Source organism: Marmota monax, unplaced genomic scaffold (genome assembly GCF_021218885.2).
Source record: "Marmota monax isolate L192 unplaced genomic scaffold, Marmota_monax_Labrador192_F-V1.1 WCK01_AAM20220418_F8-fsc00012, whole genome shotgun sequence".
NCBI lineage: Eukaryota > Metazoa > Chordata > Mammalia > Rodentia > Sciuridae > Marmota > Marmota monax.
Genome location: NW_026695227.1, coordinates 10065973 through 10091497, shown reverse-complemented (window position 1 = coordinate 10091497; position 25525 = coordinate 10065973). Strand labels below are relative to the sequence as shown.

At 32.0% G+C, this 25525-nt stretch overlaps 1 protein-coding gene across 24 annotated transcripts in view; it reads left to right on the top strand.

Annotated features, from left to right (window-relative positions):
* Nucleotides 1-25525, top strand: part of C2cd5 (C2 calcium dependent domain containing 5) — a 94184-nt gene that overhangs the window by 30486 nt on the left and 38173 nt on the right. For 8 of the 24 annotated variants that reach the window (XM_058576157.1, XM_058576154.1, XM_058576160.1 and 5 more), the window contains 4 exons: nt 2033-2118; nt 8364-8472; nt 20860-20974; nt 24303-24398. In XM_058576157.1, coding sequence (XP_058432140.1) covers nt 2033-2118; nt 8364-8472; nt 20860-20974; nt 24303-24398 — 406 coding nt within the window. Of the gene's footprint in view, nt 1-261; nt 454-2032; nt 2119-2683; nt 2717-8363; nt 8473-11122; nt 11189-20859; nt 20975-24302; nt 24399-25525 lie in introns of all 24 variants that reach the window. The other 16 variants (XM_058576148.1, XM_058576146.1, XM_058576144.1 and 13 more) reach the window with 7 other exon arrangements.

Genomic DNA, 25525 nt, shown 5'->3' with positions numbered 1-25525 from the left:
AAATCCTCAGTCATTAAAATTTTTTTAAAAGAATGTAGAGTTTGAAAGGTTTTCATTTAAGTTTTAGAATATACCTTTTATTTGTATTATATTGGATAGACAGTTTTGCTAGTGACTTTTCATATGCTTAGTATAACTTGTCTATACATTTTAAAATTCATTTTTACTGTTATGTTTGCTGCTTCATCATTGCTTTCCTTATCCTGTGTTTCCTGATCATCTTCTGAATCTGCATCTTTTCTCTGCTACTTTCCTCCACAGCACCTTACCCACAGGGACCTAGGATTTACCTGTGTCCCAGCTCCCCCTCTCTCTCTTGTGGTTCCCTTCATCTTAAAAAGTCCTGTCTCCTCCTCTCGGAATCTAGCCTTACCCCTCATCATTCTAGCCTTGTCAGCCCAGTTCTGAGGAAAAGTGTTTCTTTCAGTGAAGAGCTGTTCCTGGCTGCTTCTGGTAGGATCACATTATGTCAGCTTTTTAATCCCTTTAAACTTTGAAAAAGTTTAATTATTTCATACTATAAAGAATTATTGCATATTTTTACAGGATGTATTTCTATTATTTTTTTTACTGATAAAGAGTTGAACAATTAGATTTATCATAGGATATAATTGAGCATTACTTGATGGATAATTACGAATATTTGGTAAATTATTTTATACATTAAAAAAAGTTTATGTCTAATGACATAGATCTGGCTGTTCACAATAATTATTTAAGTTCTTAGTACTAGCATTTCTGTTTTAGATGCTTTACTTTCTTCCCTACATACCAATTCTGTTCACGTTGGACCTGTATCATCTCATTGCTAAACCATATGGTTACATTAGTAAATTATTCTGTTTGAATCAGTTTAAGTCTCATTTTGGTGATATTCTTTAATTATCCATTTTTTTTCTGATCATTGCATTAATCAAATTATTCTATATTTTTTGATTTTTTCCTTGTCACTACAAATTTACATTTTATTTTATGGCTTTTAATATGCTTCATATAAAGATCTTAGTTTAATTTCTGTTTAGCGTTGTATAGTCTCTTAAAAATGTTTAGGTTAATCTAAGAAAATTGAATTTACTTTTTACCTTTAAAGAACAGAATGGGACTATACACATGCTAATCTTTGTTTCCTTATCCAAGAACAGCTAAAAATGTAAAATTAAATTAGCTCCTTTTTAAGTTTTTGTAGTAAATTTGAAGGTATGCATTTTCAGTTTGAAATGGGTGGGATGAATTCCAATCTGTAGAATCCTGGGTTCTCACCCATCTCCTGCTTTCATGGATCATAGTTTATCCAGTGGTTCTTTCAAGACAATAAAATAAGATAGGAAAAGAAATTTAAAATTAAGTTTTAAAAAATACAGATACGAGCTTGGGAAATATAATTCTTACATCCATAATTATGTACATTTGTAATGTGTCTATTACATTTCTGTGACTTTTGAGTTTTGTTTTTTTTTTTTTCCAAAAAATTTCTTTTTATTTTTTGGAATGAATGTTGACATATATCAAAATAATACCATTTTATATGATGTTATGTTTAGAAATGGGAAGTTATCAGAAAATAAATATACTAAATTTAAAAATTACCTAGATTTCATGTTCTTTAGAGAATTTTGGGATATTTTTAGTGATCTCAGCATTTTTCTTTTCTGTATTTATTCTTAGTCAAACACTTACTATTTCTCTTTGTTTTAGTGTTCTTAAATTGTTAGCATAATAATAATTATCATTTTGATGATTTTTATTTTATTTATACAAATATTTATCATCTTTAACATAATTTCTTTTCATAATTCTTAAAACACATTGAGTCTAAAGCTAACCATGATCAGAACTTTGACATCTTGCTTCCAAAGAAAATTTTGCCAGTCTATTAGAGTAAAACATATGCTTTAGTTGCCATCTTGAATACTTTAAATGTGTGGATCATTTTATATTTTGACTCATGAGATTTATGAAGTTGAATGCAATTATACTTTCTGTTTCTATAGTTGGATTTTTTGGTTGTTATTTATGTGCTAATGTTCTGTAGGAATGGGCAGTGGTAGTGCTGGAAAAGAAGGGGGGCCATTTAAAGCTCTTTTAAGACAACAGACACAGTCAGCATTGGAGCAGAGGGTAAGATTTACCAGATATTCTTATTCTTACACTGTTAATATGAACTTATGATCTTATGCTTCTGTGTACATATTTACTTTCCAAAACCAAACTGTTTTTGGTCATATCTGAAAATATTATAGTTTTGAAATCCAACTTGTGTATGAATATTTACTTTTGACTTGGAGTAATTCTGTAACTATTTTATGTTTTCCTCTAATTATTTATTAGAAATATTTTAAAGAAATATCCATTGAATACTGAAGTCATTTTTAATTTTGTCATTAAAATTATAAAGAAATAACATTTTTGAAGAAACAATATATCAGTAGCATTTATTAAAAACAATTCTTTAGTAATATTTTTACTTAACAAAATTATTTTTTATCAGTGGTCAACCTCTGAGAGATAAGAAATGTATATTTTCTACATAATTTTACAGATTAATATAGTGTTTCATTAATATAATACATCTATTTTGATTGTTATGTTTAATGTTTACTTGCATTGGTTGAGTGGGAAAATGAGTAGTTATAGTTTTTGGATGATTTTTCTCTCTCTCTTTTTTATAAACTTCATTGCTAAGGGAGGATCGCCTCATAGGTTCTGTAGAAGGCGGGTATGTTTCCAAACATGTGTGAGAGCCTATTTCTTATATTAGAAGCTTTTCCAGTTTTAATCTCAGTCATTTAAGTTTTGTTTAAGCTTTTAACAAATGTTGCCAGCTTTTTTCTTTTCCATAATGCAACTTTTTTTTTTAATTTAATAGCTCCATTAGGCTCATGTTCTTTTTTTTCTACTAATACAGTGCATGATTTTATGTGTTATGTCAATTATTTTAAGACACAGTTTCATAGCTTTTATTATGTTTGATTTGGAAGCTATAAACATGTATAGAATTTTCTTTATTATCTTTTATGCCAACATTTGGGAGAAAAAAAGGTGAAGCATAGTAAATAACCTGTGAAAGGATGCGTTTTATAAAACAAAGGTTTTTTTTTTTTTTTTTTTTCCTACACTTTGACTGTTGAGAACAATGTTTTTCAGATTCTCTTATTACAATAATAAGAGAGTTTCTTTTTCTAGGCTATTTTTCCTCATATTGAAGGTATCCATGTGTGCACAGTTTACCTTTTAGACAAGGACAGGAACAGCAGAGCTGAATTGAGCAGACCCATACGATGAGCTGTATCCAGTTCTTTGCTTTATACCCGGTTGAGCAGCACCTTTCAGCCACTCTCACATCTCAGAAGCATACCACCTGCTACCACCAAAAGGTTCATCCATACATTTAAATCACATGTTAAAACCAAATACAGCAAAACACTAAAACATGGAAGAGAAGCAGGTCATTTTTTAGGCCAGAATACTCTTATGTCTGCCTCTTCCTGTTTTTGTGTTCTCTACAAAGTCCTTCATATTGGTATATGATTTCTTGTAATCAAATTACCATTCTAGAATTCACATCAACAGAAAAACTTAGGTTGCCTTAAATTTGGATATAATGAATTTTGTCTGTATTATATGCCTTGTCCATTTTAAGAACCTTTAAAACTGTTTCACTTGAAGGGGAAAAATTAATGAAAATCATTTTGGATTTAATTAGCATGAATCTCTTTTTAAATGTGCTTTTAAACATTCTTAGAATCTTGGCACATTAACACATTGGGCATACATTACTGAACAATCTTCATGTAATTAAAAGGAAAGGTGTTGAGAACTCTAGTTTTCATTTATGATTTTGTAAAAGCTGGGTGTGTAACTGCTGTGGTAGTACATCTATATCATTTGTTATGCAGTGGTAGTTACTTAAGTTTACAAGACTACTTCTCTGCCCTGTATGAATAATAAATAACAAAACTTCATGGTTGTTGACTTTGTCTTTCACCTGTGCTGCCATTAGTATAGTTTTTGGCTTTTGCAGTTTTGGGGATCAAACCCAGAGCTTCGTATATCTAGAATGGCTTTTGTTTTGGGAAAAATTTGTACAGAAGTATGAAGAATCTTCCCATTTGTTTAGATGTGTCTTATATCATTTTGAATATTGTTTTTTAAAAAATACTCATTTCTATTCTTCGCTAAATCTCCCTTTCAAATTTTATTTAAAGAGATACTTCACTGCCCAACCTCATTTAATAGGTTAATTTATTTAAAAATAAAAATATTGTTTTCTTATACAAACGTTAAGAGATCTTGGCAATAGATGCCAGGTTATTGGGAGATGAAAAATTAAAGTAAAAGTTTTATTTATATTTAAGTTGAGGAAAAAAAAAACCAAGTTACTTTTTAGGTTCTGGGGTGTATAATTTTCTATAGTATAAAAACCTAGTTAACTTAGTTTAACTCAGTATTTCCCAAATATATTTTATCATGGAATCTTCTTCTAAAATACCTATTTATGAGGAACATACTTTGAGAAACATTGATATAAAACACTGTCTTCTGGTGATTAGTAATCTTTTAATATTTATTTTTTAGTTGTAGTTGGATACAATACCTTTATTTTACTTATTTATTTTTTTGTGGTGCTGAGGATCGAACCCAGGGCTTTGCCCATTCTAGGCAAGTGCTCTACGACTGAGTCACAACCCCAGCCCCTGATTTATAATCTTTTAAAAGTAGGTTAAAATTGTACAATAAATTATTGTAGGAATCTGGCATGGAGTTTTATATCTAGAAAAATTCTCTTGGTAATAAAAAGAGTATATGATTTTAAAAACTATTTGTATATCTTTTTGAAAAATTCCATTTAAATCTTTTGAAAATAATCATGTTTTATTGATTTTTCAACCAGCCTATCTTTAATCATACACTGTTAAATATTTTTATGCTTCATACATATGGCTTATGCCAAAGCATCAAGTAAAATCCATGTCGGGACCACAGGGAAAGATCCTTTAAATATAAAGACTTCTAGAGAAAATATCTTCTATGATTGCTAAAATTCACATTTAGGCTTTGAAAGCAGGGTGTGCTTGGCTCATTTAAGGAAACTGTCCTTTCAGTGGAAGAAAAAAATCTATAAATTTGTTGAGTGGAATGAACAAACTATAGATTCAAATCAAGTCTTTCACTCAGTGTTTTAACCAGAAATAACAGGGGAACCAGATGATGAGGTTTGTTGTTCAGAAGCAGTATATCAATCAAAGGTCCTCATGACCTCAGTTTTTCATCTAAACCTGGAAACAATAGACCCTTCTCTCAGGGAATGGGAGAGACTATAAAGCATAGTTTTGACATCCTTCCCACAGAGCAAGTGTAAATGTGCAACAGCAGTCTGTGCTGATGTAATGGAGATGATAGGTACTTAGAGTAACTCTTCTAATTAGAGAATAGTCTGAAGATGGACTTTTGATTAACTGACTTTAAATTTTTTTTTTTTTTTTTTTTTTTTAGTTGTAGATGGACACAATACCTTTATTTTGTTTATTTTTGTGTGGTGCCGAGGATTGAACTCAGTGCCTCATACGTGCTAGGCAAGTGCTCTACCTGTTAGCCACAACTCCAGCTTCAACAGTGACATTTTTGCTTCCAATAGGTTAAGTTCTGTATTTTAAGGTGAATTGGTTTGCTAATTGAGTGACACGTTAGAGCTTAAGTTGGCAGTGAGCCTTCATGTTTCGGAGGGCAGCCACTACTACTATCCTTCTGCTCTAGAGTGTTGCTTTCCCTCTCATTCCTTTATCTAATCTCCCAAAATTTGGGGAGAAGACTAAAAAGTCCTGAATAGAGAAATCATTTAAGTTCATACTTTTAGTACTTATCTAAAATATTATATGCATATGTTTTCCAATGTGTGTAAATTTACCTAATTTACTTTTTAGCTTTAGAAGAAAGCAGTTTTCCATTTAGTTTCAAAAAAATTATTTTCAGTGTCTGTCATTTAGATATGTAAAAGACTTAAGTATAAAGATTAAGTGTAAAGTATTTTTTTTTTGTTCTTTGGGACCATCACATACCTCATGTATTTTGAGGTACTTTTAGAATCTCAATTTTCCTAATTGGGGGAGGGGGTGGTGCACAGAGAAGGGACAAACCTAAAGACCCAACTTATTATGGAAAATACTAACATTTTTAATAACATAAGCTCACCTATACATGTCATTTAAAACTTACATTAATGAGCTGGCATCATAGCTCATTGGGCTAGGGTTGTGGCTCAGTGGTGGAGTGCTCGCCTAACATTTATGAGGCACTGGGTTTGATCCTCAGCACCACATAAAAATAAAATAAAGGTATTGGGTGTCCACCGACAACTAATATATATATAAATTTTAAAAAATTGATGATGATGATGATGATGATGATGTGTATTCCAACTAAATAGTTTATGATATATTTAAGTGATATATGCCCCCTCTATCCTCTTCCCTTCTTTCCCTCTGTCTGTTATTTGGACCAAACCTAAGCAATTCCATAACCTTGTTTTTTACTCTTTTCTTACATAAGGTTGTCTTTTCTTGCTCCTCTTCTTCTTCTTTTTTTTTTTAATTTATTTCTTACATACATGACAATAGTGGAATGTATTACTTGTTGTTCGTATATTAATAATTTCCTCTAAATTTTGACCAACTTTTTTTTAAATATACACACACATACATTTTTTATACTTTACTTTCATGGATTACTGATGTGTGCAGGACTGTTTGCCTTTATGTTAAATGATTCCGGATTGCTATGTTTTGTGAATTATGCTTATGTGAGTTTGTATTCTCTATGCTTTAAGCAGCCAGTCAGAAATCTTGCTGCTATTTTATGTGCCTGCTTGTAGCAGTATTTTGTATCTTTTTCTGTCCCTTCTGTTTTATTTTTTGTATTTAATCTGCCATGGTCTAGAAAATAATATAAATTTTAGAATTATACATTCCTAACATATATAACTATGTAACTACTATATATAACAGTGAATACCATCTGTGGAGAGATCCCCTATGAATAAAACTGCATGAACTTTAATACTTGTAGCTCTGATAGTTCTTTTGACTATTAAGAGCTTTGTTTTGCATATTTCCAGATCTGTTACATTCAAAAATAGTTGAGGCTACTGGTAAATGACTTTTGGTTGAGGGAGCTACATTCATCTATTTTCTAGCCAGACAGGTCAGATAACAAATTCCCATTACTTGCCTCCATTTTGTATAATGTGAAGGGGGCCTGTATGTTTGAGCAGCCAACTAATTCCTGGGTGTAATTTCTTTTCTTTTCTTTCTTTGGTGCTGGGGATTAAACCCAGGGGTACCTTATCACTGAGCTACATCCCCAGTCCTTTGTATTTTTTGTTTTGAGATAGGGTTTCTCTAAATAGCTGAGAATCTCACTATGTTGCCCAGACTGGCCTCTAATTTGCAATCGTTTCTCAGCCTCCAGAGTTGCTGGGATTATAGGCATGTACACTGTACCCGCTCTGGGTACATGCCTATAAATGTCCTTTCCCTACTTTTTCATTTCTCTTTTGAGTTTTTCTCCTTGTCTCTCAAGTTGAGAGGTTTTCTGTCCTTAAGAGAAAAGGGGAGAATAAAGTTTGGAAGACCTTGTGGAATGGTATTGCCTCCTTAACTCTTACTACATATTTTTATCACATATTCTCCATACCTCTGCTTTTTGCCCTTCCCCCTACCCCCGCTTATGGTGCTAGGGATCAGACCCAGGACCTCACACGTTCCAGGCAAGTATTCCACCACTGAGCCACAATGTCAGTCCTCCTCTTTTCTTAATATATGTTTAAGTACTTGCAGTTGTTACTGTTGCTGACAGAGTGAGGATAGTAAATATTTCCACACTGTGATGCTTTGCACACCTTGACTTGGAATTTGTTTTTTTCCTTTCTCATTCCTCTTAATCCACACTGCTCATCCTCTTACTCCCCCTCCATTCATCCCACTTTCTTTCAGGTCTCTTTCCCCAAGCCTTTGGAATCCTTACCAGTATCTTATATTGTGGATGTGCTTGAGAGGGCAGTAAATAGATAATGGAATAGAGGGGTTGGCTTATTCTCTCATCTCATTGTAAAATTGTACTAGAGTAGGAAATGTGCTTTCCAGATGTCTCATGTTTGAACTCTTAAAAACATTTTTTTCACAATGAGATTTGATAAAAAAGGGTCTTTGGAGTCTGCCTAATATTGTGTATGTGGAAAATTTTAATTACAAAATATTTGTAATGTATAATGGATAGCTTTTTATTTTAATGTATAGAATGTATTTAATAAACAAATTTTTTATACTTCACATGTGGACAGTTATATTTTTTCCCTTTCTTTCTACTAGGAATTTCCATTTTTTACCCTGACTGCATTTCCTCCTGGATTCCTTGTGCACGTTGGAGGTGTTGTTAGTGCACGTTCTGTGAAACTTTTGGATCGTATCCACAATCCTGGTATGTTCTTGCTTTTACTGCTTTCCTTTATTTAAATTCTGTTTATTAAAACTGATTTTTATGTTTTATGGACCAAATCTATCTGAAAAGAAAAAATGAAAAGAAAGTATAAACTGGCACATGTTACTTTAAAATATTTGTAGTAATCTTCATTAAAAAATGATCAAACTCAGTAAAAGTATATGTTAGTTACTTTTCTATGTAAAACAAGCACATCTTGATTTATTTTTGGCTAAGGAAATTCCTAAATGATTTTTGAATCAGCAATTTTCTTTGACAGGGGAAGATAGAAAATTTTTACAATTTGACCATTATGGTCATTAATTTAAGATGTTAATTCTTTTTACTAGCAATATGTTTTTATCATTAATTTCTTTGTTTCTAAAAAGAGGTATCCTTTTAAATATTGTGTACAGTATCTAAAAATTAAAAAGAACAAGAACAAACTAATATTTGGTTTTTTGGTTTCTTTTTTGTAACTATTTGTTCTATGTAAATGAACAAATGAGAATAGTAGCTCACTTTAAAACATGGGACCATAATTATTAAAGAAGATAGTCATCAAAGCCCCAGTAATTTCAGGCCCTTAGATTAGAAATACTCTGGTCATTTTTCTAAATCTAAAATAAGCATGAGAAATGGTAGGAACTTACATATGGAATGTATTTTTGCATCTCTCATTATCTAGATGCTCAATCATTTGCTCAAGTCACTAATTTTGATGACATATTTTAAACCTGAAGTTATATTAGTATTCTTATTTGGCATCTGTACATACATATTTTTGAAAGTTTTAATTTGTCACTCTGGGAAGTAATATCTTTGTGATGCTTATACTGAGAACTATGAAAAAAAGTAGAATCCTTTAAAATTATTGGGTGGAAAACATTGCAGATAATGATTTTGAGGATTTATAGCATTACCATTCTTTCAGCTTTTTCAATATTTAATCCATGTTGCGTGCTTTCATTTTGTGTGAGTTAATTTCAGAGAGGATGCAATTATTCAGGACCCTGAATACTACTCAGAGAAGAAGTGCTAGCTGGGTCTACTTAATTCAGAAGCTTAGCAAATACGGCTTTAAGCACCAGTCTTTTCTTTTTCTTCTTTGGTTTATTTTTTCCCCATTTCTTATTGTTTTTTTTTTTGGTTAATTTAAGAACTTTTCTTCTTTGTAGTATTTGTGTATTCTTTGTTTCTTAGAGAAAAATTAAGACTAATGCTACTTTATGGTAGTAAGATATTGGGGACTGTCAAGTTCTATATCTTTGTGTTTAGGACTTTGAATTTTTTGGAAAGTTTAAGGAAATACTAGTTAAGGTACGTGACATTAATTGGGTGACACAATGCTAGTCACCTATATTTCTATGGATTTTTGACTCCAGTATTTTAATAGATGGTATCTACTAATGAGATTCCAAAAACAGCTTTAAGGTTATTTTCAGTCATTGGTAATATCTTCTAAAATGAAAACATTTTTATTTTATTTTGTTGCTTCCATGTACTCTGAATAAATGGTAGAGTCTGGGAGAACAAAGTTTACTTAAATAAACTTACATGTAGAGGTGTGTTTTAAATGCCACTTATTTATTTATTTATTTTTAAACAAAAGACTGTTTTTTTGAGGGGGGTTATCAGACCTGGCAATTTATTATAGCTTTGTTACAACTGTAAGAATCTAGGTCCAGTGAAGAACATGAGAATCCTGTTACAGAATGTTTTTTTGTGTCCTAATTAGCAGTCACCAGTTTCCTCCTTTCTCCCCACTTTCAGAATAGTTTTTCAGTTCAGGTATAGAAATTCTTCAGTTATTAATGGACTGTTCCCAAAAGACTATAGGCATATACATATAAATGCTTTCAATGGTGTATGAGTTACATTTTCATTTTTTTTCCTTTTAGTTAAATACATGTCAATTATATATTCTAATGATTTCAATAGTATCTTACTTTGATTTAAAATATCATTCATTGGATTGTTTTATGTATGTATTATACACTAAAAAGGAACATTTACTTAAGATCATTTGTTAATCACTAAACTGCTTAAATATTTTTTTATGAAAAAATGTTAATTTGTTGAGAAAATTAAACTCTGGATTAGCATCTACTATAATGACGATGTAGTAATTTTGTAACACTAAGTCATTCTGCTAATAGAAACTTGGGTAGTGATATATATGTGTCAATGTTGAAAATACTGTTTTCACCCTCAAGTTAATCTTTTAGCTATTTTTTGACTAGTGAATATTGGAAATTTTTATTTCATTCTCAGTATACAAGGAAAAAAATAATATTTTAGAAGCACTACCACCTACCAAACTCTTTGGATTATTTGGCAATTTTCTGTTTTTGAACTTTCTCCTTTGCTAACTATTAAGTAAACAGGAGCATAAAGGTGAAGAATGGGGTGGTTTAAAAAAAATCAAGGTAATTAACTTAAACAATTAGACTAGTTAATGTTAGTTTACTATATCATGCTTCTTCTTTCCTTTCTATTTCTACTTCTTATTAACTCTGCTGTCTGTCTTTCCAGTTCCTGTCGAGTGGTATTGTCAATTGTGTTTTTGTTTATAGTTTTTTTTTTTGTTTGTTTTATCCTACTATTCTCCACCTAAAACTGATCTACTAATTTGCTGTTTTGAACTCAGCCTTTGTCGGAATTATGGGTAACACAAGATCTTACAAACTACTAGACTGGAATAGTTTCAATTCAGGTATTTTAATGGTCATTCAGTACTACATATGCTGACAAAAATTATGGCAGCTCAGTGAAGTTTTTAGAAGTGTTCTAGATTAAATAGGTTTAATATCAATTCAGTTACAAAGATATATTCTGCAATACATATGTAATAACTTGTAATTTCCATGGAAATGCAGATATAAAAATGTGTTAACTAAAATGAATTAATTAAAACCATAGAAATACCATAAATTATGAATGACTTTTCTTTTGTGACTAACTTTCAAATGAGAATTAAATTATATATTTTGGACAATTTTCATATCAGGGAGATTATACAGGCATTAATTTTATGATTAAGCAAATATTTGTTAATTCATAACTATATATGACTAATTTGATAAATCTTTTAAAAAGTAGACTTACACTGCATATATAGATATGAGTGGAATATACTTAGTGTTTTCTAAAGTTCTAAAAAATGTAATTGTTAGCATTTTTATTTATAATTCTAGAACTGTTCCAAAATTTGGCAATTCAAGAGCAGATTTCTTTGGAGATTAACAGCTTCTATAACATTTCCTCCTTCTCCTTCCATATGAGAATATAATTTTTCTTTTTGAGCCATTTAAATATTGATATAGTTTATAGCTTTTCAAGAAATCAAACTAAGAGAACTTTACAGCTGATGATGTGGTTTAGAGTCAGAACCAGTCAATTCTTTTTGAAAAAAGCATATTCTCTTACTAATATAAACATCTAAACTTTATATTACTATCTTAGAATTAAATTTAATTATAGAACTATTTTAATTCTGTATCAAAGCTGATATTTTGCCTAAAGAAAAATTTCAGTTCTTTGGGTCCAAAAGTATATCTTACAGAAAATCAAAAACACCAAAGGGCTTAGTATTTTAGATAATATCCCATAATCTTTTCAATATTATAAACCTTTTGAGTTTGTAGGAGTCCAAGAGATAAACTCTAATGTAAGTAATGCATGTTTGATTCTGAAGCAAGTCATATTCATCATGTAGATTTATCATAATTCAATCTGCTAAACAATCTGATTAGGTCCAACCTTTACAGTAAGTAGACTGGTGTCAATTGGTAAATCTTTAGGGAAATTGCCTCTATTTTCTATTCATGTTTTTACCATCATGCTGTCATTGATTTTAATTAAAATTACCATTTTTAGTGTAGTATTCTATAATTAACTTTTAATGAGAAACTTAGAAATATCTTGTTGGATTTATTTCATAGAAGCTATACATTTTAAAAATATGTTCAGTTTAGTACAGTGGGTAGAGAACAAGGTTGTGTTTAAAAAATACATTTAGTGCATTGATCTTTAATAGTTTAAGGAAGGTCAGAGGTGTTCAGGGTGAGATATATGTTGGTCAAATGATAGAACAGTCTTAAAAAGTGGGAAAGGCAAAATTAAATCTTGTAGACATGGGGACATTATTTCATGTAAGCAGAATTACAGAGTTTGACAAAAAGAAACATGGTTGAGGAAGGAATATATCTTGCCATCATTTAAAATAATGCCAGGTGAGAAGTATATGAAGAAAAAATATAGATATATTAATGAATGTTAAAAGAACATACCAATGATATTTTCAGTTAATTGTTCTCATCTCATTGATGAGGCATTAGGATTTGCCTGTAATAGCTGGTACATCTTCATAAATAAGGTTGGTTTTGATATTAGTTCAGGAAAAAGCACTTGATAATTCTGAAGAAAATATGATGTTTTTGGTAAATATATATTCAAATCATTTATGTATCCTATGTAATTTGGGACTGTTTAGCTGTTGCTATTTTATATTATAATAGAAAATCAAAATTGAACTTGTTAGTTAGAAAAGTAATTGTTAGTATTGTTTTTGTTATTGCTAGAATTGTTCCTTCATAATGAATTTCCAGGATTCTCTGACATCATGTGTCATGTGATACATTGTAGCCTTCCAAGAGAAAGGAAAAAGAAATGATACTACATTAAGTATACTTATTAATTATTAGACATTCTCATTTAAGAAACATTAAAATGTAGAAAGATATAGGAAAGCATGTTATGCCACACAATACTGTTTCATAAATATGGTAGATATGTCACATAAGCACATACAGTCATGCACTGCATAATAAATTTTTGGCTGTATATGATGGTGGTCCATAAATATATTATTGCCCAATTGATGATGTAGCTTAGTTGTGTAAGTACATGTAGTGATGTTTGTACAATGATAAAAATCCATCAAGGCATTTCTCAGAACATATATATCCCTATTTTTGAGTGACATATGACTATTTTATGCCATATAATTTGCTAGATACTAGAAGGCAAAGGTTGCCAATCCCCCTGCTTTCACAAAACTCATATTCTTGGGAGGTATAAAATTATTAAATGTAGTATGGTGTTATACTAGATGAAGAAGACACGATTAACTGGGTGTCAGGGGGCTTACAGAGGTGGCAATTCTTGAGTTCAGATTGGAAAGATATATAGGAGACTCTCATAGACTTATATCGTAGGCAGCATATTCAGTTAATACATACTTTGTGCCAGGCATGGTGGTGCTTGCCTCAGCTCAGGAGGCTGAGGCAGGAGGATTCTAAGTTTGAGGCCAGCCTTAGCAATTTAGTGAGGCCCTATGCAACTTAGCAAGACCCATTTCAGAATCAAAAATGAAAAGGGCTGGGTGTAGTTCAGTGTTAAAGTGCCCCTGGATTCAGTCCCCAGTACCAGAAGGGAAAAAATATATACATTGTATGTGGTTCTAAAACTTCCAGCATTTAGCAGAACGGTATCTCAGCCAGTACTTCTTTGATGATGTTTACGTAGTTACATCATCCTTAACTAAGTCTTTTGCCACTGAGTTAAAAATATCTTCTGTAGTTTAGCTTATTCCCCTGTTTTTTTCCTGCTTTGCTATCTTAAGTTTGTGTTAACTACAGTAAAAGAAAATATGTTTATAGAGCAGGAAGAATTGACCCCTTCTTTTATTTATTTATTTATTTTTTTGGGTACTGGGGATTGAACCAGGATGCTTAACACACTGAGCCACATCCCCAGCTCTTTTTATTTTTTATTTTCAGATGGGGTCTCATTAAGTTGCTGAGGGTCTCGATAAGTCTCTGAGGCTGGCCTTGAACTTGCAATACTCCTGTTTCAGCCTCCCAAGTCACTGGGATTGCAGGCATGCCAACCACAACTGGTGGTTCTTATGTTTTTGAGAAAGGAATGGTAAATCTTGCTGTTAGGAAGGAATATACTGTATTTATAATTCTTTTTCTTATCTTTCTTTCTTTCTTTTTTTGGCAGTACTAAGGATTGAATCCAGAGGTGTTCTTCCACACAGCTACATCCTCAGCCTTTTTTAGTTTTTATTTTGAAATGGCCTCACTGAGTTGCCAAAGCTGGCCTTGAACTTGCTAACCCCCTACCTTAACCTTTGGGGTAATTAGGATTATAGGCAGGTGCCCTGACTTCTGGCATATTTACAGATGTTGTTTGTGACATGCCAGGAACAGAAGCACACAGTAATAAGACAGGGTCTTCTAGAGACTTGGGAGGCTGAGGTAGAAGGATTACAAGTTCAAGGCCAGCCTGAACAACTTAGTGATACCCTGTCTCAAAATAAAAACAAAAAAGACTGGGAATGTAGGTCAGTGGTAGAGAGCCCTGGGTTAACACACACACACACACACACACACACACACAGAAAAATAACAGCAACAGCAACAACAAAACAGGCATCCATGGTTATATTTGCATTAGATCATTGACTATAGTCAATAAGACTAGAGATAAGGAGACAGGTGATTCACAAAAGGAGACTTAAAGGAGAGCTAACTTTATTGAGAATTTACTATGTGCCAGACACACTTCTAAGTGCTTTATAATAGCAGGTTGTTTAATTTTCAAAATGAATCTCTAAGGGAGACACTAATCCCATTTTGTAGATGATCAAAATGAAGCAGAACAGTTTCCTCAAGGTATGGACACCTAGAAAGTGACTTGAACTGTAATGTGAACCTGAGCATCCTGGCCTCAGAATCTATACTCTTAAACACAAATTAATGAAATATTGAGAATATAAAATCAACAGGACAGGTAATGAGTGGAATGTGGCAAGTGAAGCAAGCTAGTGTCAGTTTTCAGCTGAGAGAGAGAGAGAGAGAGAGAGAGAGAGAGAGAGAGAGATTATCCTATAATTAATTATAAGCTTTCAGTTAGCCATTGACTCTGTCCTTGGAAACACAAGTTTATTGGAAAGTTGAACTATAAAAAGTAGAGTAAATATTAATAGTCCCAGCCCATTGTTTTTCAAATGGGCATAATCTTTTTTGCTTTATCTCTTGATAAAGACTATTTCCGGATAGTCACACATAAAATTTTTTAATGAGTGATGGTCTCAGTGTAGTTGTGGAAAATATGCTATATTCTTTTTCTGTATGGGATGTATGTCAGCTGAGATGTTTTTTCAGGAAGTAGCAAGAGAGAAATACATAATAGTTATATAATCTGGCTTGAAAATGAAATTATATATTTTTGAAATGCTTTTAATCATTTAAGTCCTGAATTGGTAAAAACAAGTTGGATTTTATGAAAAACTAAATAACTTTTGTTTTGGAGAATATTTAAATAATTTTAAAGTATGTTTTTGACGAATCATAGATTTTAGGACATATTATACCTAAGTTTATTTTACTATACAATAAATTTTTACTAGGGATAAGGCAAAACTTTATAATAGTTGTTTGAAATTAGAAAATTTTTTTGTTAGTTATCAAAATATTTGTTTAGAAAATTCATCATATTTTGGAAGCAAAAATTTAGTTAAAAACTAAAAAAAGTATGAATATTTTCACAAAACGTTTAATTTTAACAATATTTATAGAATATGTATGTCAGTCTGCTTATCTAAATTTTTTTTCTTGTTTTTTAATTTTTGGTAAAATCTTTTTATTTAGTGAATATTTGTGGAGTGCCTGCAAGGTGAGGGAGCACTGTATTTGGTGCTGGGGAAGGAACACTGCAAGGCAGATGTCCTCTTCACACACCTGGTCTTGGCTAATTCTTATACTATTTTCTGGTGTGTGTTTGTGTGTGTGTGTGTGTGTGTGTATGTGTGTATGCACACACGTGTGCTAGATAAATGGAGATGGGTGGTAGGTTCTCTTGCAACTTGAATTCATCTGATAATCTCAGCAATTATTATTTTTATTTTATGTTAGAGGTACTTATGAGCAGATGTGTAAAAACTAAACCTAAAGTAGTTGAGCAACTTTTGATTGTCAGTATTTTAAAAAGTTTTCAGGAAGAACGTAGAGTTCAAGAATGCATAAATGTACCGATATAATATATGAGCTTTTCTATATTACCCGTAATTTTGGAATAATGAATATGTAGTTGCACTATGTATAGAAACAGTGAAATTCCACAGTTGAGTAGATTACATATCAGAATTTTTTTTTTTTTAAACAAGTAACAAAGACTCCAGTATAGTCCAACATGGGTTATATGCCAGCTACCATCCTAACATCCCAAATTTCTAACTAGGTCTTGATTGCTCTGTATTTGCACATGACACCTTCCATAATGAGACTCCTTTTCTTAGTCTATTACTAATCCCCACCTCGTTTGAGGTTATAAACTCTTTGAACCTAAACTCTCTTATTTCTCTTTCATTAGGAGAAATGTATCTTTCTTAAGGTTATTGATTGGAATATTACTTTCGGGTATTTGGGAATATAGCTTTTCATGCTATCCTTAATGAGATAGATTACCATTGTATTTAAAACCTTTACTTGATCCAACCTAAAATCTCAAAGGGATTGAGTTTAATAAAGGCACATTATGTTGAGTTTACCAGTTTTTTACTTTCTGACATACAAACTGTTAAGAATCTTTACCCGTTTCATCTGCACTTCAGAAATAAGATAAAATAATAAAAAGATGGCAAGATATCAAGCTGTGATCGGGCTCTAGAAAGTAATAGTAGTATAAATGAATTAATTCTGATGTTGGCCTGCATGTGCTAACATTATCCCTAAAAGAGACATCAAGGAGATACTGATTTAGAGCTCAGCTCATCCTGCAATTAAAAGGATATATTAAAAGATTTGTGATATTATCTATGAAGAGTTTAGACCCATAGAAAAAAACTTAAAATAGTGTGAAATATAATTTATATAATAATTAAATTTTAATTTTTCTTAAAAGGTATCTTATAAACAATTCTATATTTTATTGGGAGGAGCATGGTATTTAAAGTGAAGATGTGTATATATATTATTTTTTTAAAATATCTTTGAAATGTCTATTCAAGATGAGCACACATCTCAGCTGTATATCCTTCAAATAACCAAATTGTATCCAGTTTCATATGTGGCAGGTATAGTTGCCATAAATTTTTGAGCCAAACTCTGTTTTGCTTTTATATTACTATGGTAGATTCTCAATTTTCTAACTTTGTAGGGTGAATTAAAACAATTCAGATTCAATAGTGTGTTTCCTATAAAAATATAGTTAGCAGTTTTTAAATTTAAAAATTCTATTATAGAATTAAATACTGTGATGTATCTCAATTCTTATTTTTAATAAATTAGTCTTAATCATAATTACTCTTGAGGATTCTCTGGATTATCTCTGGCCTGAGTGTAATAAAGGCTTTAAGATCAATTTCAATTTTTTTTTCAATATTAAATAAATTGATTAATCTTAATTTTATTATAATTAAATAACCCCTAAATTTAATAGACACAAAATTCATCCTTTGGTTCCTTGTTATAGATTATTATTGTTAATACAATTACTAATTTGTGATTAAGTGCTCCCTACTGTATGCTTGCCTTGCTTTCACCTAGAATCTAGGGCCATTACTTTCTGTAACCATTTCAGTGAGCTGCCATAGTTTTCAGTCTGTACTGTCACCTGATCCAAGCATGCGCCAAAATATCACTGTTCCTGGCTCCTGTATGCTGAATCTGCTTTGCAAACCCTTCGTTCCTTGAGCTTTTGCTTTAGCCAAAAACCAAAGTTAACAAATTATCTGGATATGGACATATACCATTTGCTTCCTTAGCTCCCATGCTGTGTAACTCTCTAGCTTTTTATTAAACTTGTAAATACTTTATTAAATACAATAATGGCATTCCCATGTGCAGTTGTGTGGCTCATGTGTCAAAATAAAGGCTGCTTGTGAATTTGTCAGAAGAATATGAATGCTCCACTTGCGTGCGCTGCATTCAGCTTTTCCGTGTTTTTTTTTTTAATCAACCACTGACTCTTTCATGGTGTTTGGTTTAATTACCTGGTTATTATATGTGTTATACCAAGGTAAGTTTGATGTAAGGTAACTTCTGTATTCTATGTGGTTACACGTATTTCATAGGAATTATTACATATTTTTCCATTTAAATTGTTGGCCATTTCTAAATAAATATTTTTTAACTTACAATAATAAGTAGCTTTCTCCATTTTTAAAATTAATTTTTAAAGTAATGTGGATTATTTCCTGTAAAATTTGTTTTTAAACCAGAGAAGCTACTGCATGTTACTTATGGTATAGATAGATGTAGGCAAACCTAATGTAAGAAAATCTATTCTTTTAAAAAATATAGTATACAATTATTGGGTTTAGGAAATAATATTTTAAACTTCCCAAGTGCTTTAAAAAGTAAGTAGCAGATTCTAATAGTGAGTTTAAGGAAGTTGGGCTTTTTATTTCATGTAGTCTTTTAGGAAAACACTTATTTTCTAAACTGAATTATGCATCTATTGTTATTTGTGATATGTTTTTCTCAGCATCAGAAATAATTTGATAGATGAGGACAACAACTTGAGTAATTGTTTGTCTTATAAAAGATTCTCTTTTAGGAAAGGATGTTAAATGGATGTTCAGAGTGGTTCACAAGCACGTATGTCTTAGAAGAAAAAGCAAATTTGAGCTTGAAAGTCTATCTGTGCTGTTTATGTACACATTTCAGTTACGAATGTGAAGAAAAACTTTGACATGTAGTATTTGTGCAAAATAGGGCCTCCTAATTGTTTCACACATTTCTTAATTTCATAGTATTGAGTGCTAACAGATTGTAGTCTTTTCTATTTCTCTTCCTTCTTTATTTTATCTTGTACTTTGATCTTTCCTCAGTTTCCTGAAGTCTGTATTCTTTCTTTTCTTCTGAAAGAAAGTTTTAGGGTAGCTCTGTCTTGGATCCAAAACTTAAATTCAAGAACTGGCTGGCATAATTTTTAGTTCTGGCTTTTATCTCCTCATTTCTACCTTTTGCTGCTCTCCTCCCTGTGGAGGAAACAATCACTTCATAGGAATGTGACCTATAACAAGCTTCCTAATCTTTTTTACTTTGCTGTCTTCACTATTTTAATAGTGAGTATAATTCCACTTACTCTACTTATTTTGAAATGGATATATACTGCAATTTAAAAATAGAAAGTGGTGTTGGATTGTTTGGTTTTCAGTTTTAATAGTTCTTTTTCTATGGAACCTTTTACAATAAGAGCTTAGCACCCTATTTAAAGTTGATTAAGTTTTCAAATTGTTCCCAGATAGGAATAGGCCACAAAAAGAAACAAATCAGGATATGCTAATTATAGACTGTTGAGTTCTGTTTTTAACATCTTTGCTGGTAAAAACTTAACTCTAATTTGCAGCTGCTGTTCACCAATAGTTTGCAGCTAAATGCAAGTGATTAGGAAGTATGTGTGACAGCTATCACTTTTAAAATGCTCCATTGCAAGCAATATTAGACTTCCCTGTGGCAATAAAATATAATTCTGCTAGTCTAAGCTTTTCTTGTCTTTTTTTTTTTTTTTTTTTTCCAGTGCCAGGAATTGAACCCAGGCCTCCCGCATGCTAGGCAAGCACTTTACCACTGAGCATACAGCCTCAGACATAAAGAGCCATATAAAAGTTTATTATGTTCAATCTGAAATTTGTCCTTCTATACATTAGCCAAATATATATATAATCTTTTAGATGTATTTGCTTTCTTTTTTTATTGACCTATCCCCTTATTTCATGTCACTTGATCTAGCACCCACAACTCTGTAGAAGGATGGCTGCATATAGCTTTCTCTTTCTCTCTCCCCGTTTTTTTAAAAATATTTTTTCAGTTGTAGATGGACACAATAACTTTATTTTTATGTGGTGCTGAGGATCGAAACTAGTGCCTCACACGTGCGAGGCGGGCGCTCCACCACTGAGCTACAGACCCAGCACAACTTTTTTTTCTTTAAACATTGACAAGTCTTTGTATTTGAAAAAACCCAGACTATAGTGGATTATAAAAAAAAAAAAGGAATGAAATCAGAATTTTTATTAACTTTATGGATGTGACACATAAGTCACACAGGTGAGACATAGGGTATTATCTTGGTGAAGGTTAGAATCTGGAAACTCTAGATCTACATTTTAAGTTGTATCTAATAAAATACATGCCTATAGGTGTCCCTTAAAGTAATAAAGCAAACAGCTGAGTGGTTTGCTTTCTAGCAACCAATTTAAAAATGTTAAATCTTATGCTTTTTGAGAAGTAGCATTTTAAAGATGTTAAGTTTAAAAATGTTGTAGAGCAGTACTTCTTTATCTCAAATAATATGTTTATTTTCAACATTGCTTATTCATAAAGACAATGTGCTGTTGAGTAGTGAACTGATTTAAAATTTATTTTTCAGATGAACCGGAAACTCGAGATGCATGGTGGGCAGAAATCAGACAAGAAATAAAATCACATGCTAAAGCCTTAGGCTGTCATGCTGTAGTGGGCTACAGTGAGTCAACCAGCATCTGGTAAATGATGACAACAACTTGGCTTTTTAGACACTGGAATCTAGTTTGTCATGTGAATGGAGAAAAAGCTTTATGCAGATGTAAAGCAAAGAATAGGAGGGTCAAGAGCTTGGGTCTTGGGGTGCTTTGGGCCACATTTAATGTGCCATCTTTCCCACTTAATCACTGTGAAGCTTAGGGAACATTGCTCAACTCCTCTGAGAGCTTCAGTTTATTCATTAAAATGGAGAAAACAAAACCTGTCCAATAAAAAGTCCTTCAGGGAGTAAATGAGAGTATTATACTGACATATTATAGCAAGTATAAACACTATTTTACTACAGTTCATGAGTTTGTAGACTTTTTCCTTACACTGAAATATTTGGAACTCTTGATCTTTTATAAATGAATTAGCAAGTGTCTTAAAAGTTTGTAAACTTATTCTACCTCCATTAACTAACTGGAATATAACTTTATTCTGCTAACAAATCATCCTTTCTAACTCTTCCAAGGTAGGAAGGGGCTTCCATATCCTCAGTTCTCAGCTCCTTTTTCTCTTTCATTTGAACAGCTTGCCCTCTTTTAAAATCAGAACCATTTTACTGTTCACAGCCCTACCTCCAAACATTCTTCTGCTTTTCATTACTTGTCTTCTATTTCTTCCAGTTACATATTCTTTCTAGTTGCCTGGGTTGAAGCTTCTCATGCCAGAGTCCTTTATTGCCATTTGACTTTCAACCATGTTTCAGACCTCATTATCTCTCTCCCCTACCCCAGTGCTGGGGATAGAATGCAGGGGCACTACCACTGGGCTACATCCCCAATCCTTTTAATTTTTTTATTTTGAGATAGGATTTCAAATAAGTTGTCCAGGCTGGCCTCAAACTTGCTATCCTCCTGCCTCAATCTTCTGAGTGGTTGGGTTATTGCCTCTTAAAACTATTTCATTAAAAAAATTTGAAATTCTAAAATTTTACTCTCAGATAATAATATTTTCCCACCAACTCATTTGCTCATTTATACCTCATTTCTTTTGACCTGTATTAAGTATTTTCTCATTTTCTTTCCTCAGTCTGACTTGATTTGCTCTTTTTGCCATCCTTGAACCCTATTTTCAGCCTCTTCAAAATTTATGATTAAAATTTATTCTGCTAAATCATCAAAGGATGATTTGTTAGCAGAATAAAGTTACATTCCAGTTAGTAAACGGAGGTAGAATAAGTTTACAAACTTTAAAGACACTTGGTAATTCATTTATAAAAGATCAAGAGGTCTAAATATTTCAGTGTAAGGAGTCTGCAAAGTCATGAACTGTAGTAAAATAGTGTTCATACTTGCTATGTGCCAGTATAATACTCTCATTTACCCCCTGAAGGACTTTTATTGGATAGGTTTTGTTTTCTCCATTTTAATGAATAAGTTGAAGCTCTCAGAGGAGTTTATCAATGTTCCCTAAAATTTATGAAAAATTTATGATTATGTCAGCTAGAAGCTGTTTTACTTTCCTATTTTCCATCTTCTATTCTTAGATAATTATTTTTCTTTTCTTTTTTTCTTTCTTTCTTTCATCCTTTTTTTTTTTTTTTTAAGAATTTAACCTTTATTTTATTGTTTTTAATGTGGTGCTGAGAATCAAACCCAGGGTCTCACTCAGGCTAGGCAAGCACTTTACTCCTGAGCTATAAACCCGGGCCCTCTTGGATAATTCTTAATGCCAGATTCTCTGCTCTTGTGGCTATCATTATTTTAGAGAAAAATAAATGTAGTAAATGTGAGTATTATGGGGCCATGCTATTCACTCTTTGGTGGTCTTTTTCTTTTCTGTAGCAGACTATGTATTATACATTTGAACTATTCTATTCCTGTGGTAGCTATTCTACTCTAGGTAATTACCAGCTTTGTAATGCTTGTTTTGCTTTATTTTCTGACAGATGGTCTTACCTCATTCATGGATTTAGTTTCATAGGCTTTCAGGTTCAAGTGATATCAAGTGATATGATTTTAAAAGACATAGTTGTTACCATCAGATTTACATTTCCTCCTGGAGAATTGTGACATGTATAATCCATTTTATGATTTGAGATTTACCAGTACACTTCAAGATCCCGGAGGGCTGAAAATCAAAAAGAGGATAGAAATAAATATTAATGGTGTAACTATTGCTTGAACTTAATCTTGAGAGATGAATATGCATTATGTAAATGAAGAGAAAAGTCACAGGGCATGTTCAAAGCTAAAGATATAGCAAATGAAGAATGCCAAAGGGTATGGCACGGCTGAAGATAGGTTACAGGTGCCTGAGTCTAAGTATTAGGCCATTGAATTAAGGAGGGATCACAGGTGCAACAGTCTGTTTTATATATCAGTCTAGTGAATTTACCTAGAAGTTCAAATTCATCTGCCAGAAATTCCCTTTTTTCCCCCCTAGACCTTAAAAACAAAAAATCTTTGTATTTATATACTATCTTGACTATTTTTTTCTGTTCTAACCCATCCTGTTTAGTGTTCTAGATTAAATTCTTTGAGGTGCACTCTGCTTTGGAACCTCTTGACTCAGAACCTTTGCAAACTCATGTTATTCGTTCTGAAATTGCCAGTGCCCTCGTACCTTTTATGCCTTGCATTCTTGTACTCACTCATGTTTCACATGACTATTTCTTTTGTATGTTTCTATGCTTCTGTTCCATTTACTCCTTGTTTCTACATTTTGTCCCTGGGCTGCTACTTGTCTTATTTGTTTTGGGTGATAGCCTTCAGTAGTTATGTTGATTTGTTTTATTATTTTAGCTTTCAAAACTGATGATATATAAAGAATTTTAAAAATTATTTTAAAATCAATTTTCTATCATATATTTTGATCTATATTAAGCTCCATTTAGTATATTTTGAATAATATCTTAGGCACCTTTATAATCATTCAGATTCAGAGTAAGCTATGGCAATATAGATATTTACATAGTTATACTTTTAGAATAGTTTTAATAAAACTTTATATGCATTAAGAAAGTATTCTAATATAATGTAGTGGATTATTATTGGATCCAACAATGTTGTATGTTACTGCTTACAGTTTGAAACATTTAAATCTTCCAGGTAGCTATTGTTATTAATATTATGCTTTACCTTGTTTTTCAATTTTTAATTTGTAGAGAATTCTTGCCCTCTCCATTTTAATAAAGTTACTTCCATTTTCTATCCCAGATTTAGAAGGTAAATCCTGTGGTATTATTCAATATTTAGTAAAGTCTAACTTGAATTTATCACTCTTGTAATAATTTTGATATTTAGCATTTTCCAAAGTTATATTGCCTGAAAATATTCACTTGTTTGTATTTTTCCTGTTTTACAGTGAAGAGGTCTGTATTTTATCAGCATCTGGCACAGCGGCTGTTCTGAACCCTCGATTTCTGCAGGATGGCACCGTGGAGGGCTGTTTGGAACAGAGGTTGTCATGGCAGCCTGCCTTATTTTCTGTAATGGCAGAGAAGGGAGAAGTTGTCTCCTTTTTTTCCCCTCAGAACCAGAATAGTTGTCTATTAGGGTGGCTTACAGTGGTACAGTATAGAAATTGGGATGTGGCACTTTACTAATGTTTAACTAATCTTTGGTAACAGGTAAGTATGGGGTTCAGCACTGTATTACACACATTATTTCTGTCACGATAAGTGACATGTGTGACTATAGTTTTAGTCCACTCTTGCTTTGCTGTGACCAGTACACCTGATGAGAACAGTGTAGAGGAGGAAAAGTTTATTTTGACTCAGGGTTTCAGAGATTCAGTCCATGGTTGGCAGAGTCCATACCTCAGGGTTGGAGGGGAGTGGCAGAGGAAAGCGGTATAGAACATGTTAATATCAGAAAGCAGACAGAGAGCTGTACTCATCAAGGACAAAATCGAAACCCCAAAGGCATGCCTCCAGTGACTTACTTTCATACCCTGCCTGCCTACAGATACCACCCTGTTAATCCATATCAGTGGAATAATCCACTAATTGATTAGTTTACAACTCTCAAATCTAATCGTTTCATCTCTGAGCATTCTTGCATTGTGGCATACATGAGCTTTTGGGAGGATAGGACATATCTAAACCATAGCAACTACCAATTGAGGAATTTTTAGACTTTGTTATAATATACAAATTATTTTATTTGACTTTGCCTTTCTTTCCCCCTTATGCCTCCTTCAAAAACAAAAAAGAGGCCATGAAATAAGATTCAAAAAAAAAAAAAGTTCTTATTTCACAAAAATAATCAAATCACTATACTGTATAAAATTACAGATAAAAACTTCATGGAAAGTAACTGTAGTATTTGTAAAACAGAAAGTAAGAGTATTAGGTAAAATAAACTTTGTGACTGACTTAATTATTTAGTCCCTTTGAACTTTTGTTACTGTAAATATGAAAATGTTTTTCATAAACAGACAAAACCATCAATTGTATATATAAACATATTCTTTTTTTAAGCATATACATGCATATAAGCTATTGGTTTGATATCAGAGTCTACCTGAATAAAATTTATTTTAATTATGCTTTATGACACAACGTTGCATGCTTGCTTTCTTCCCCA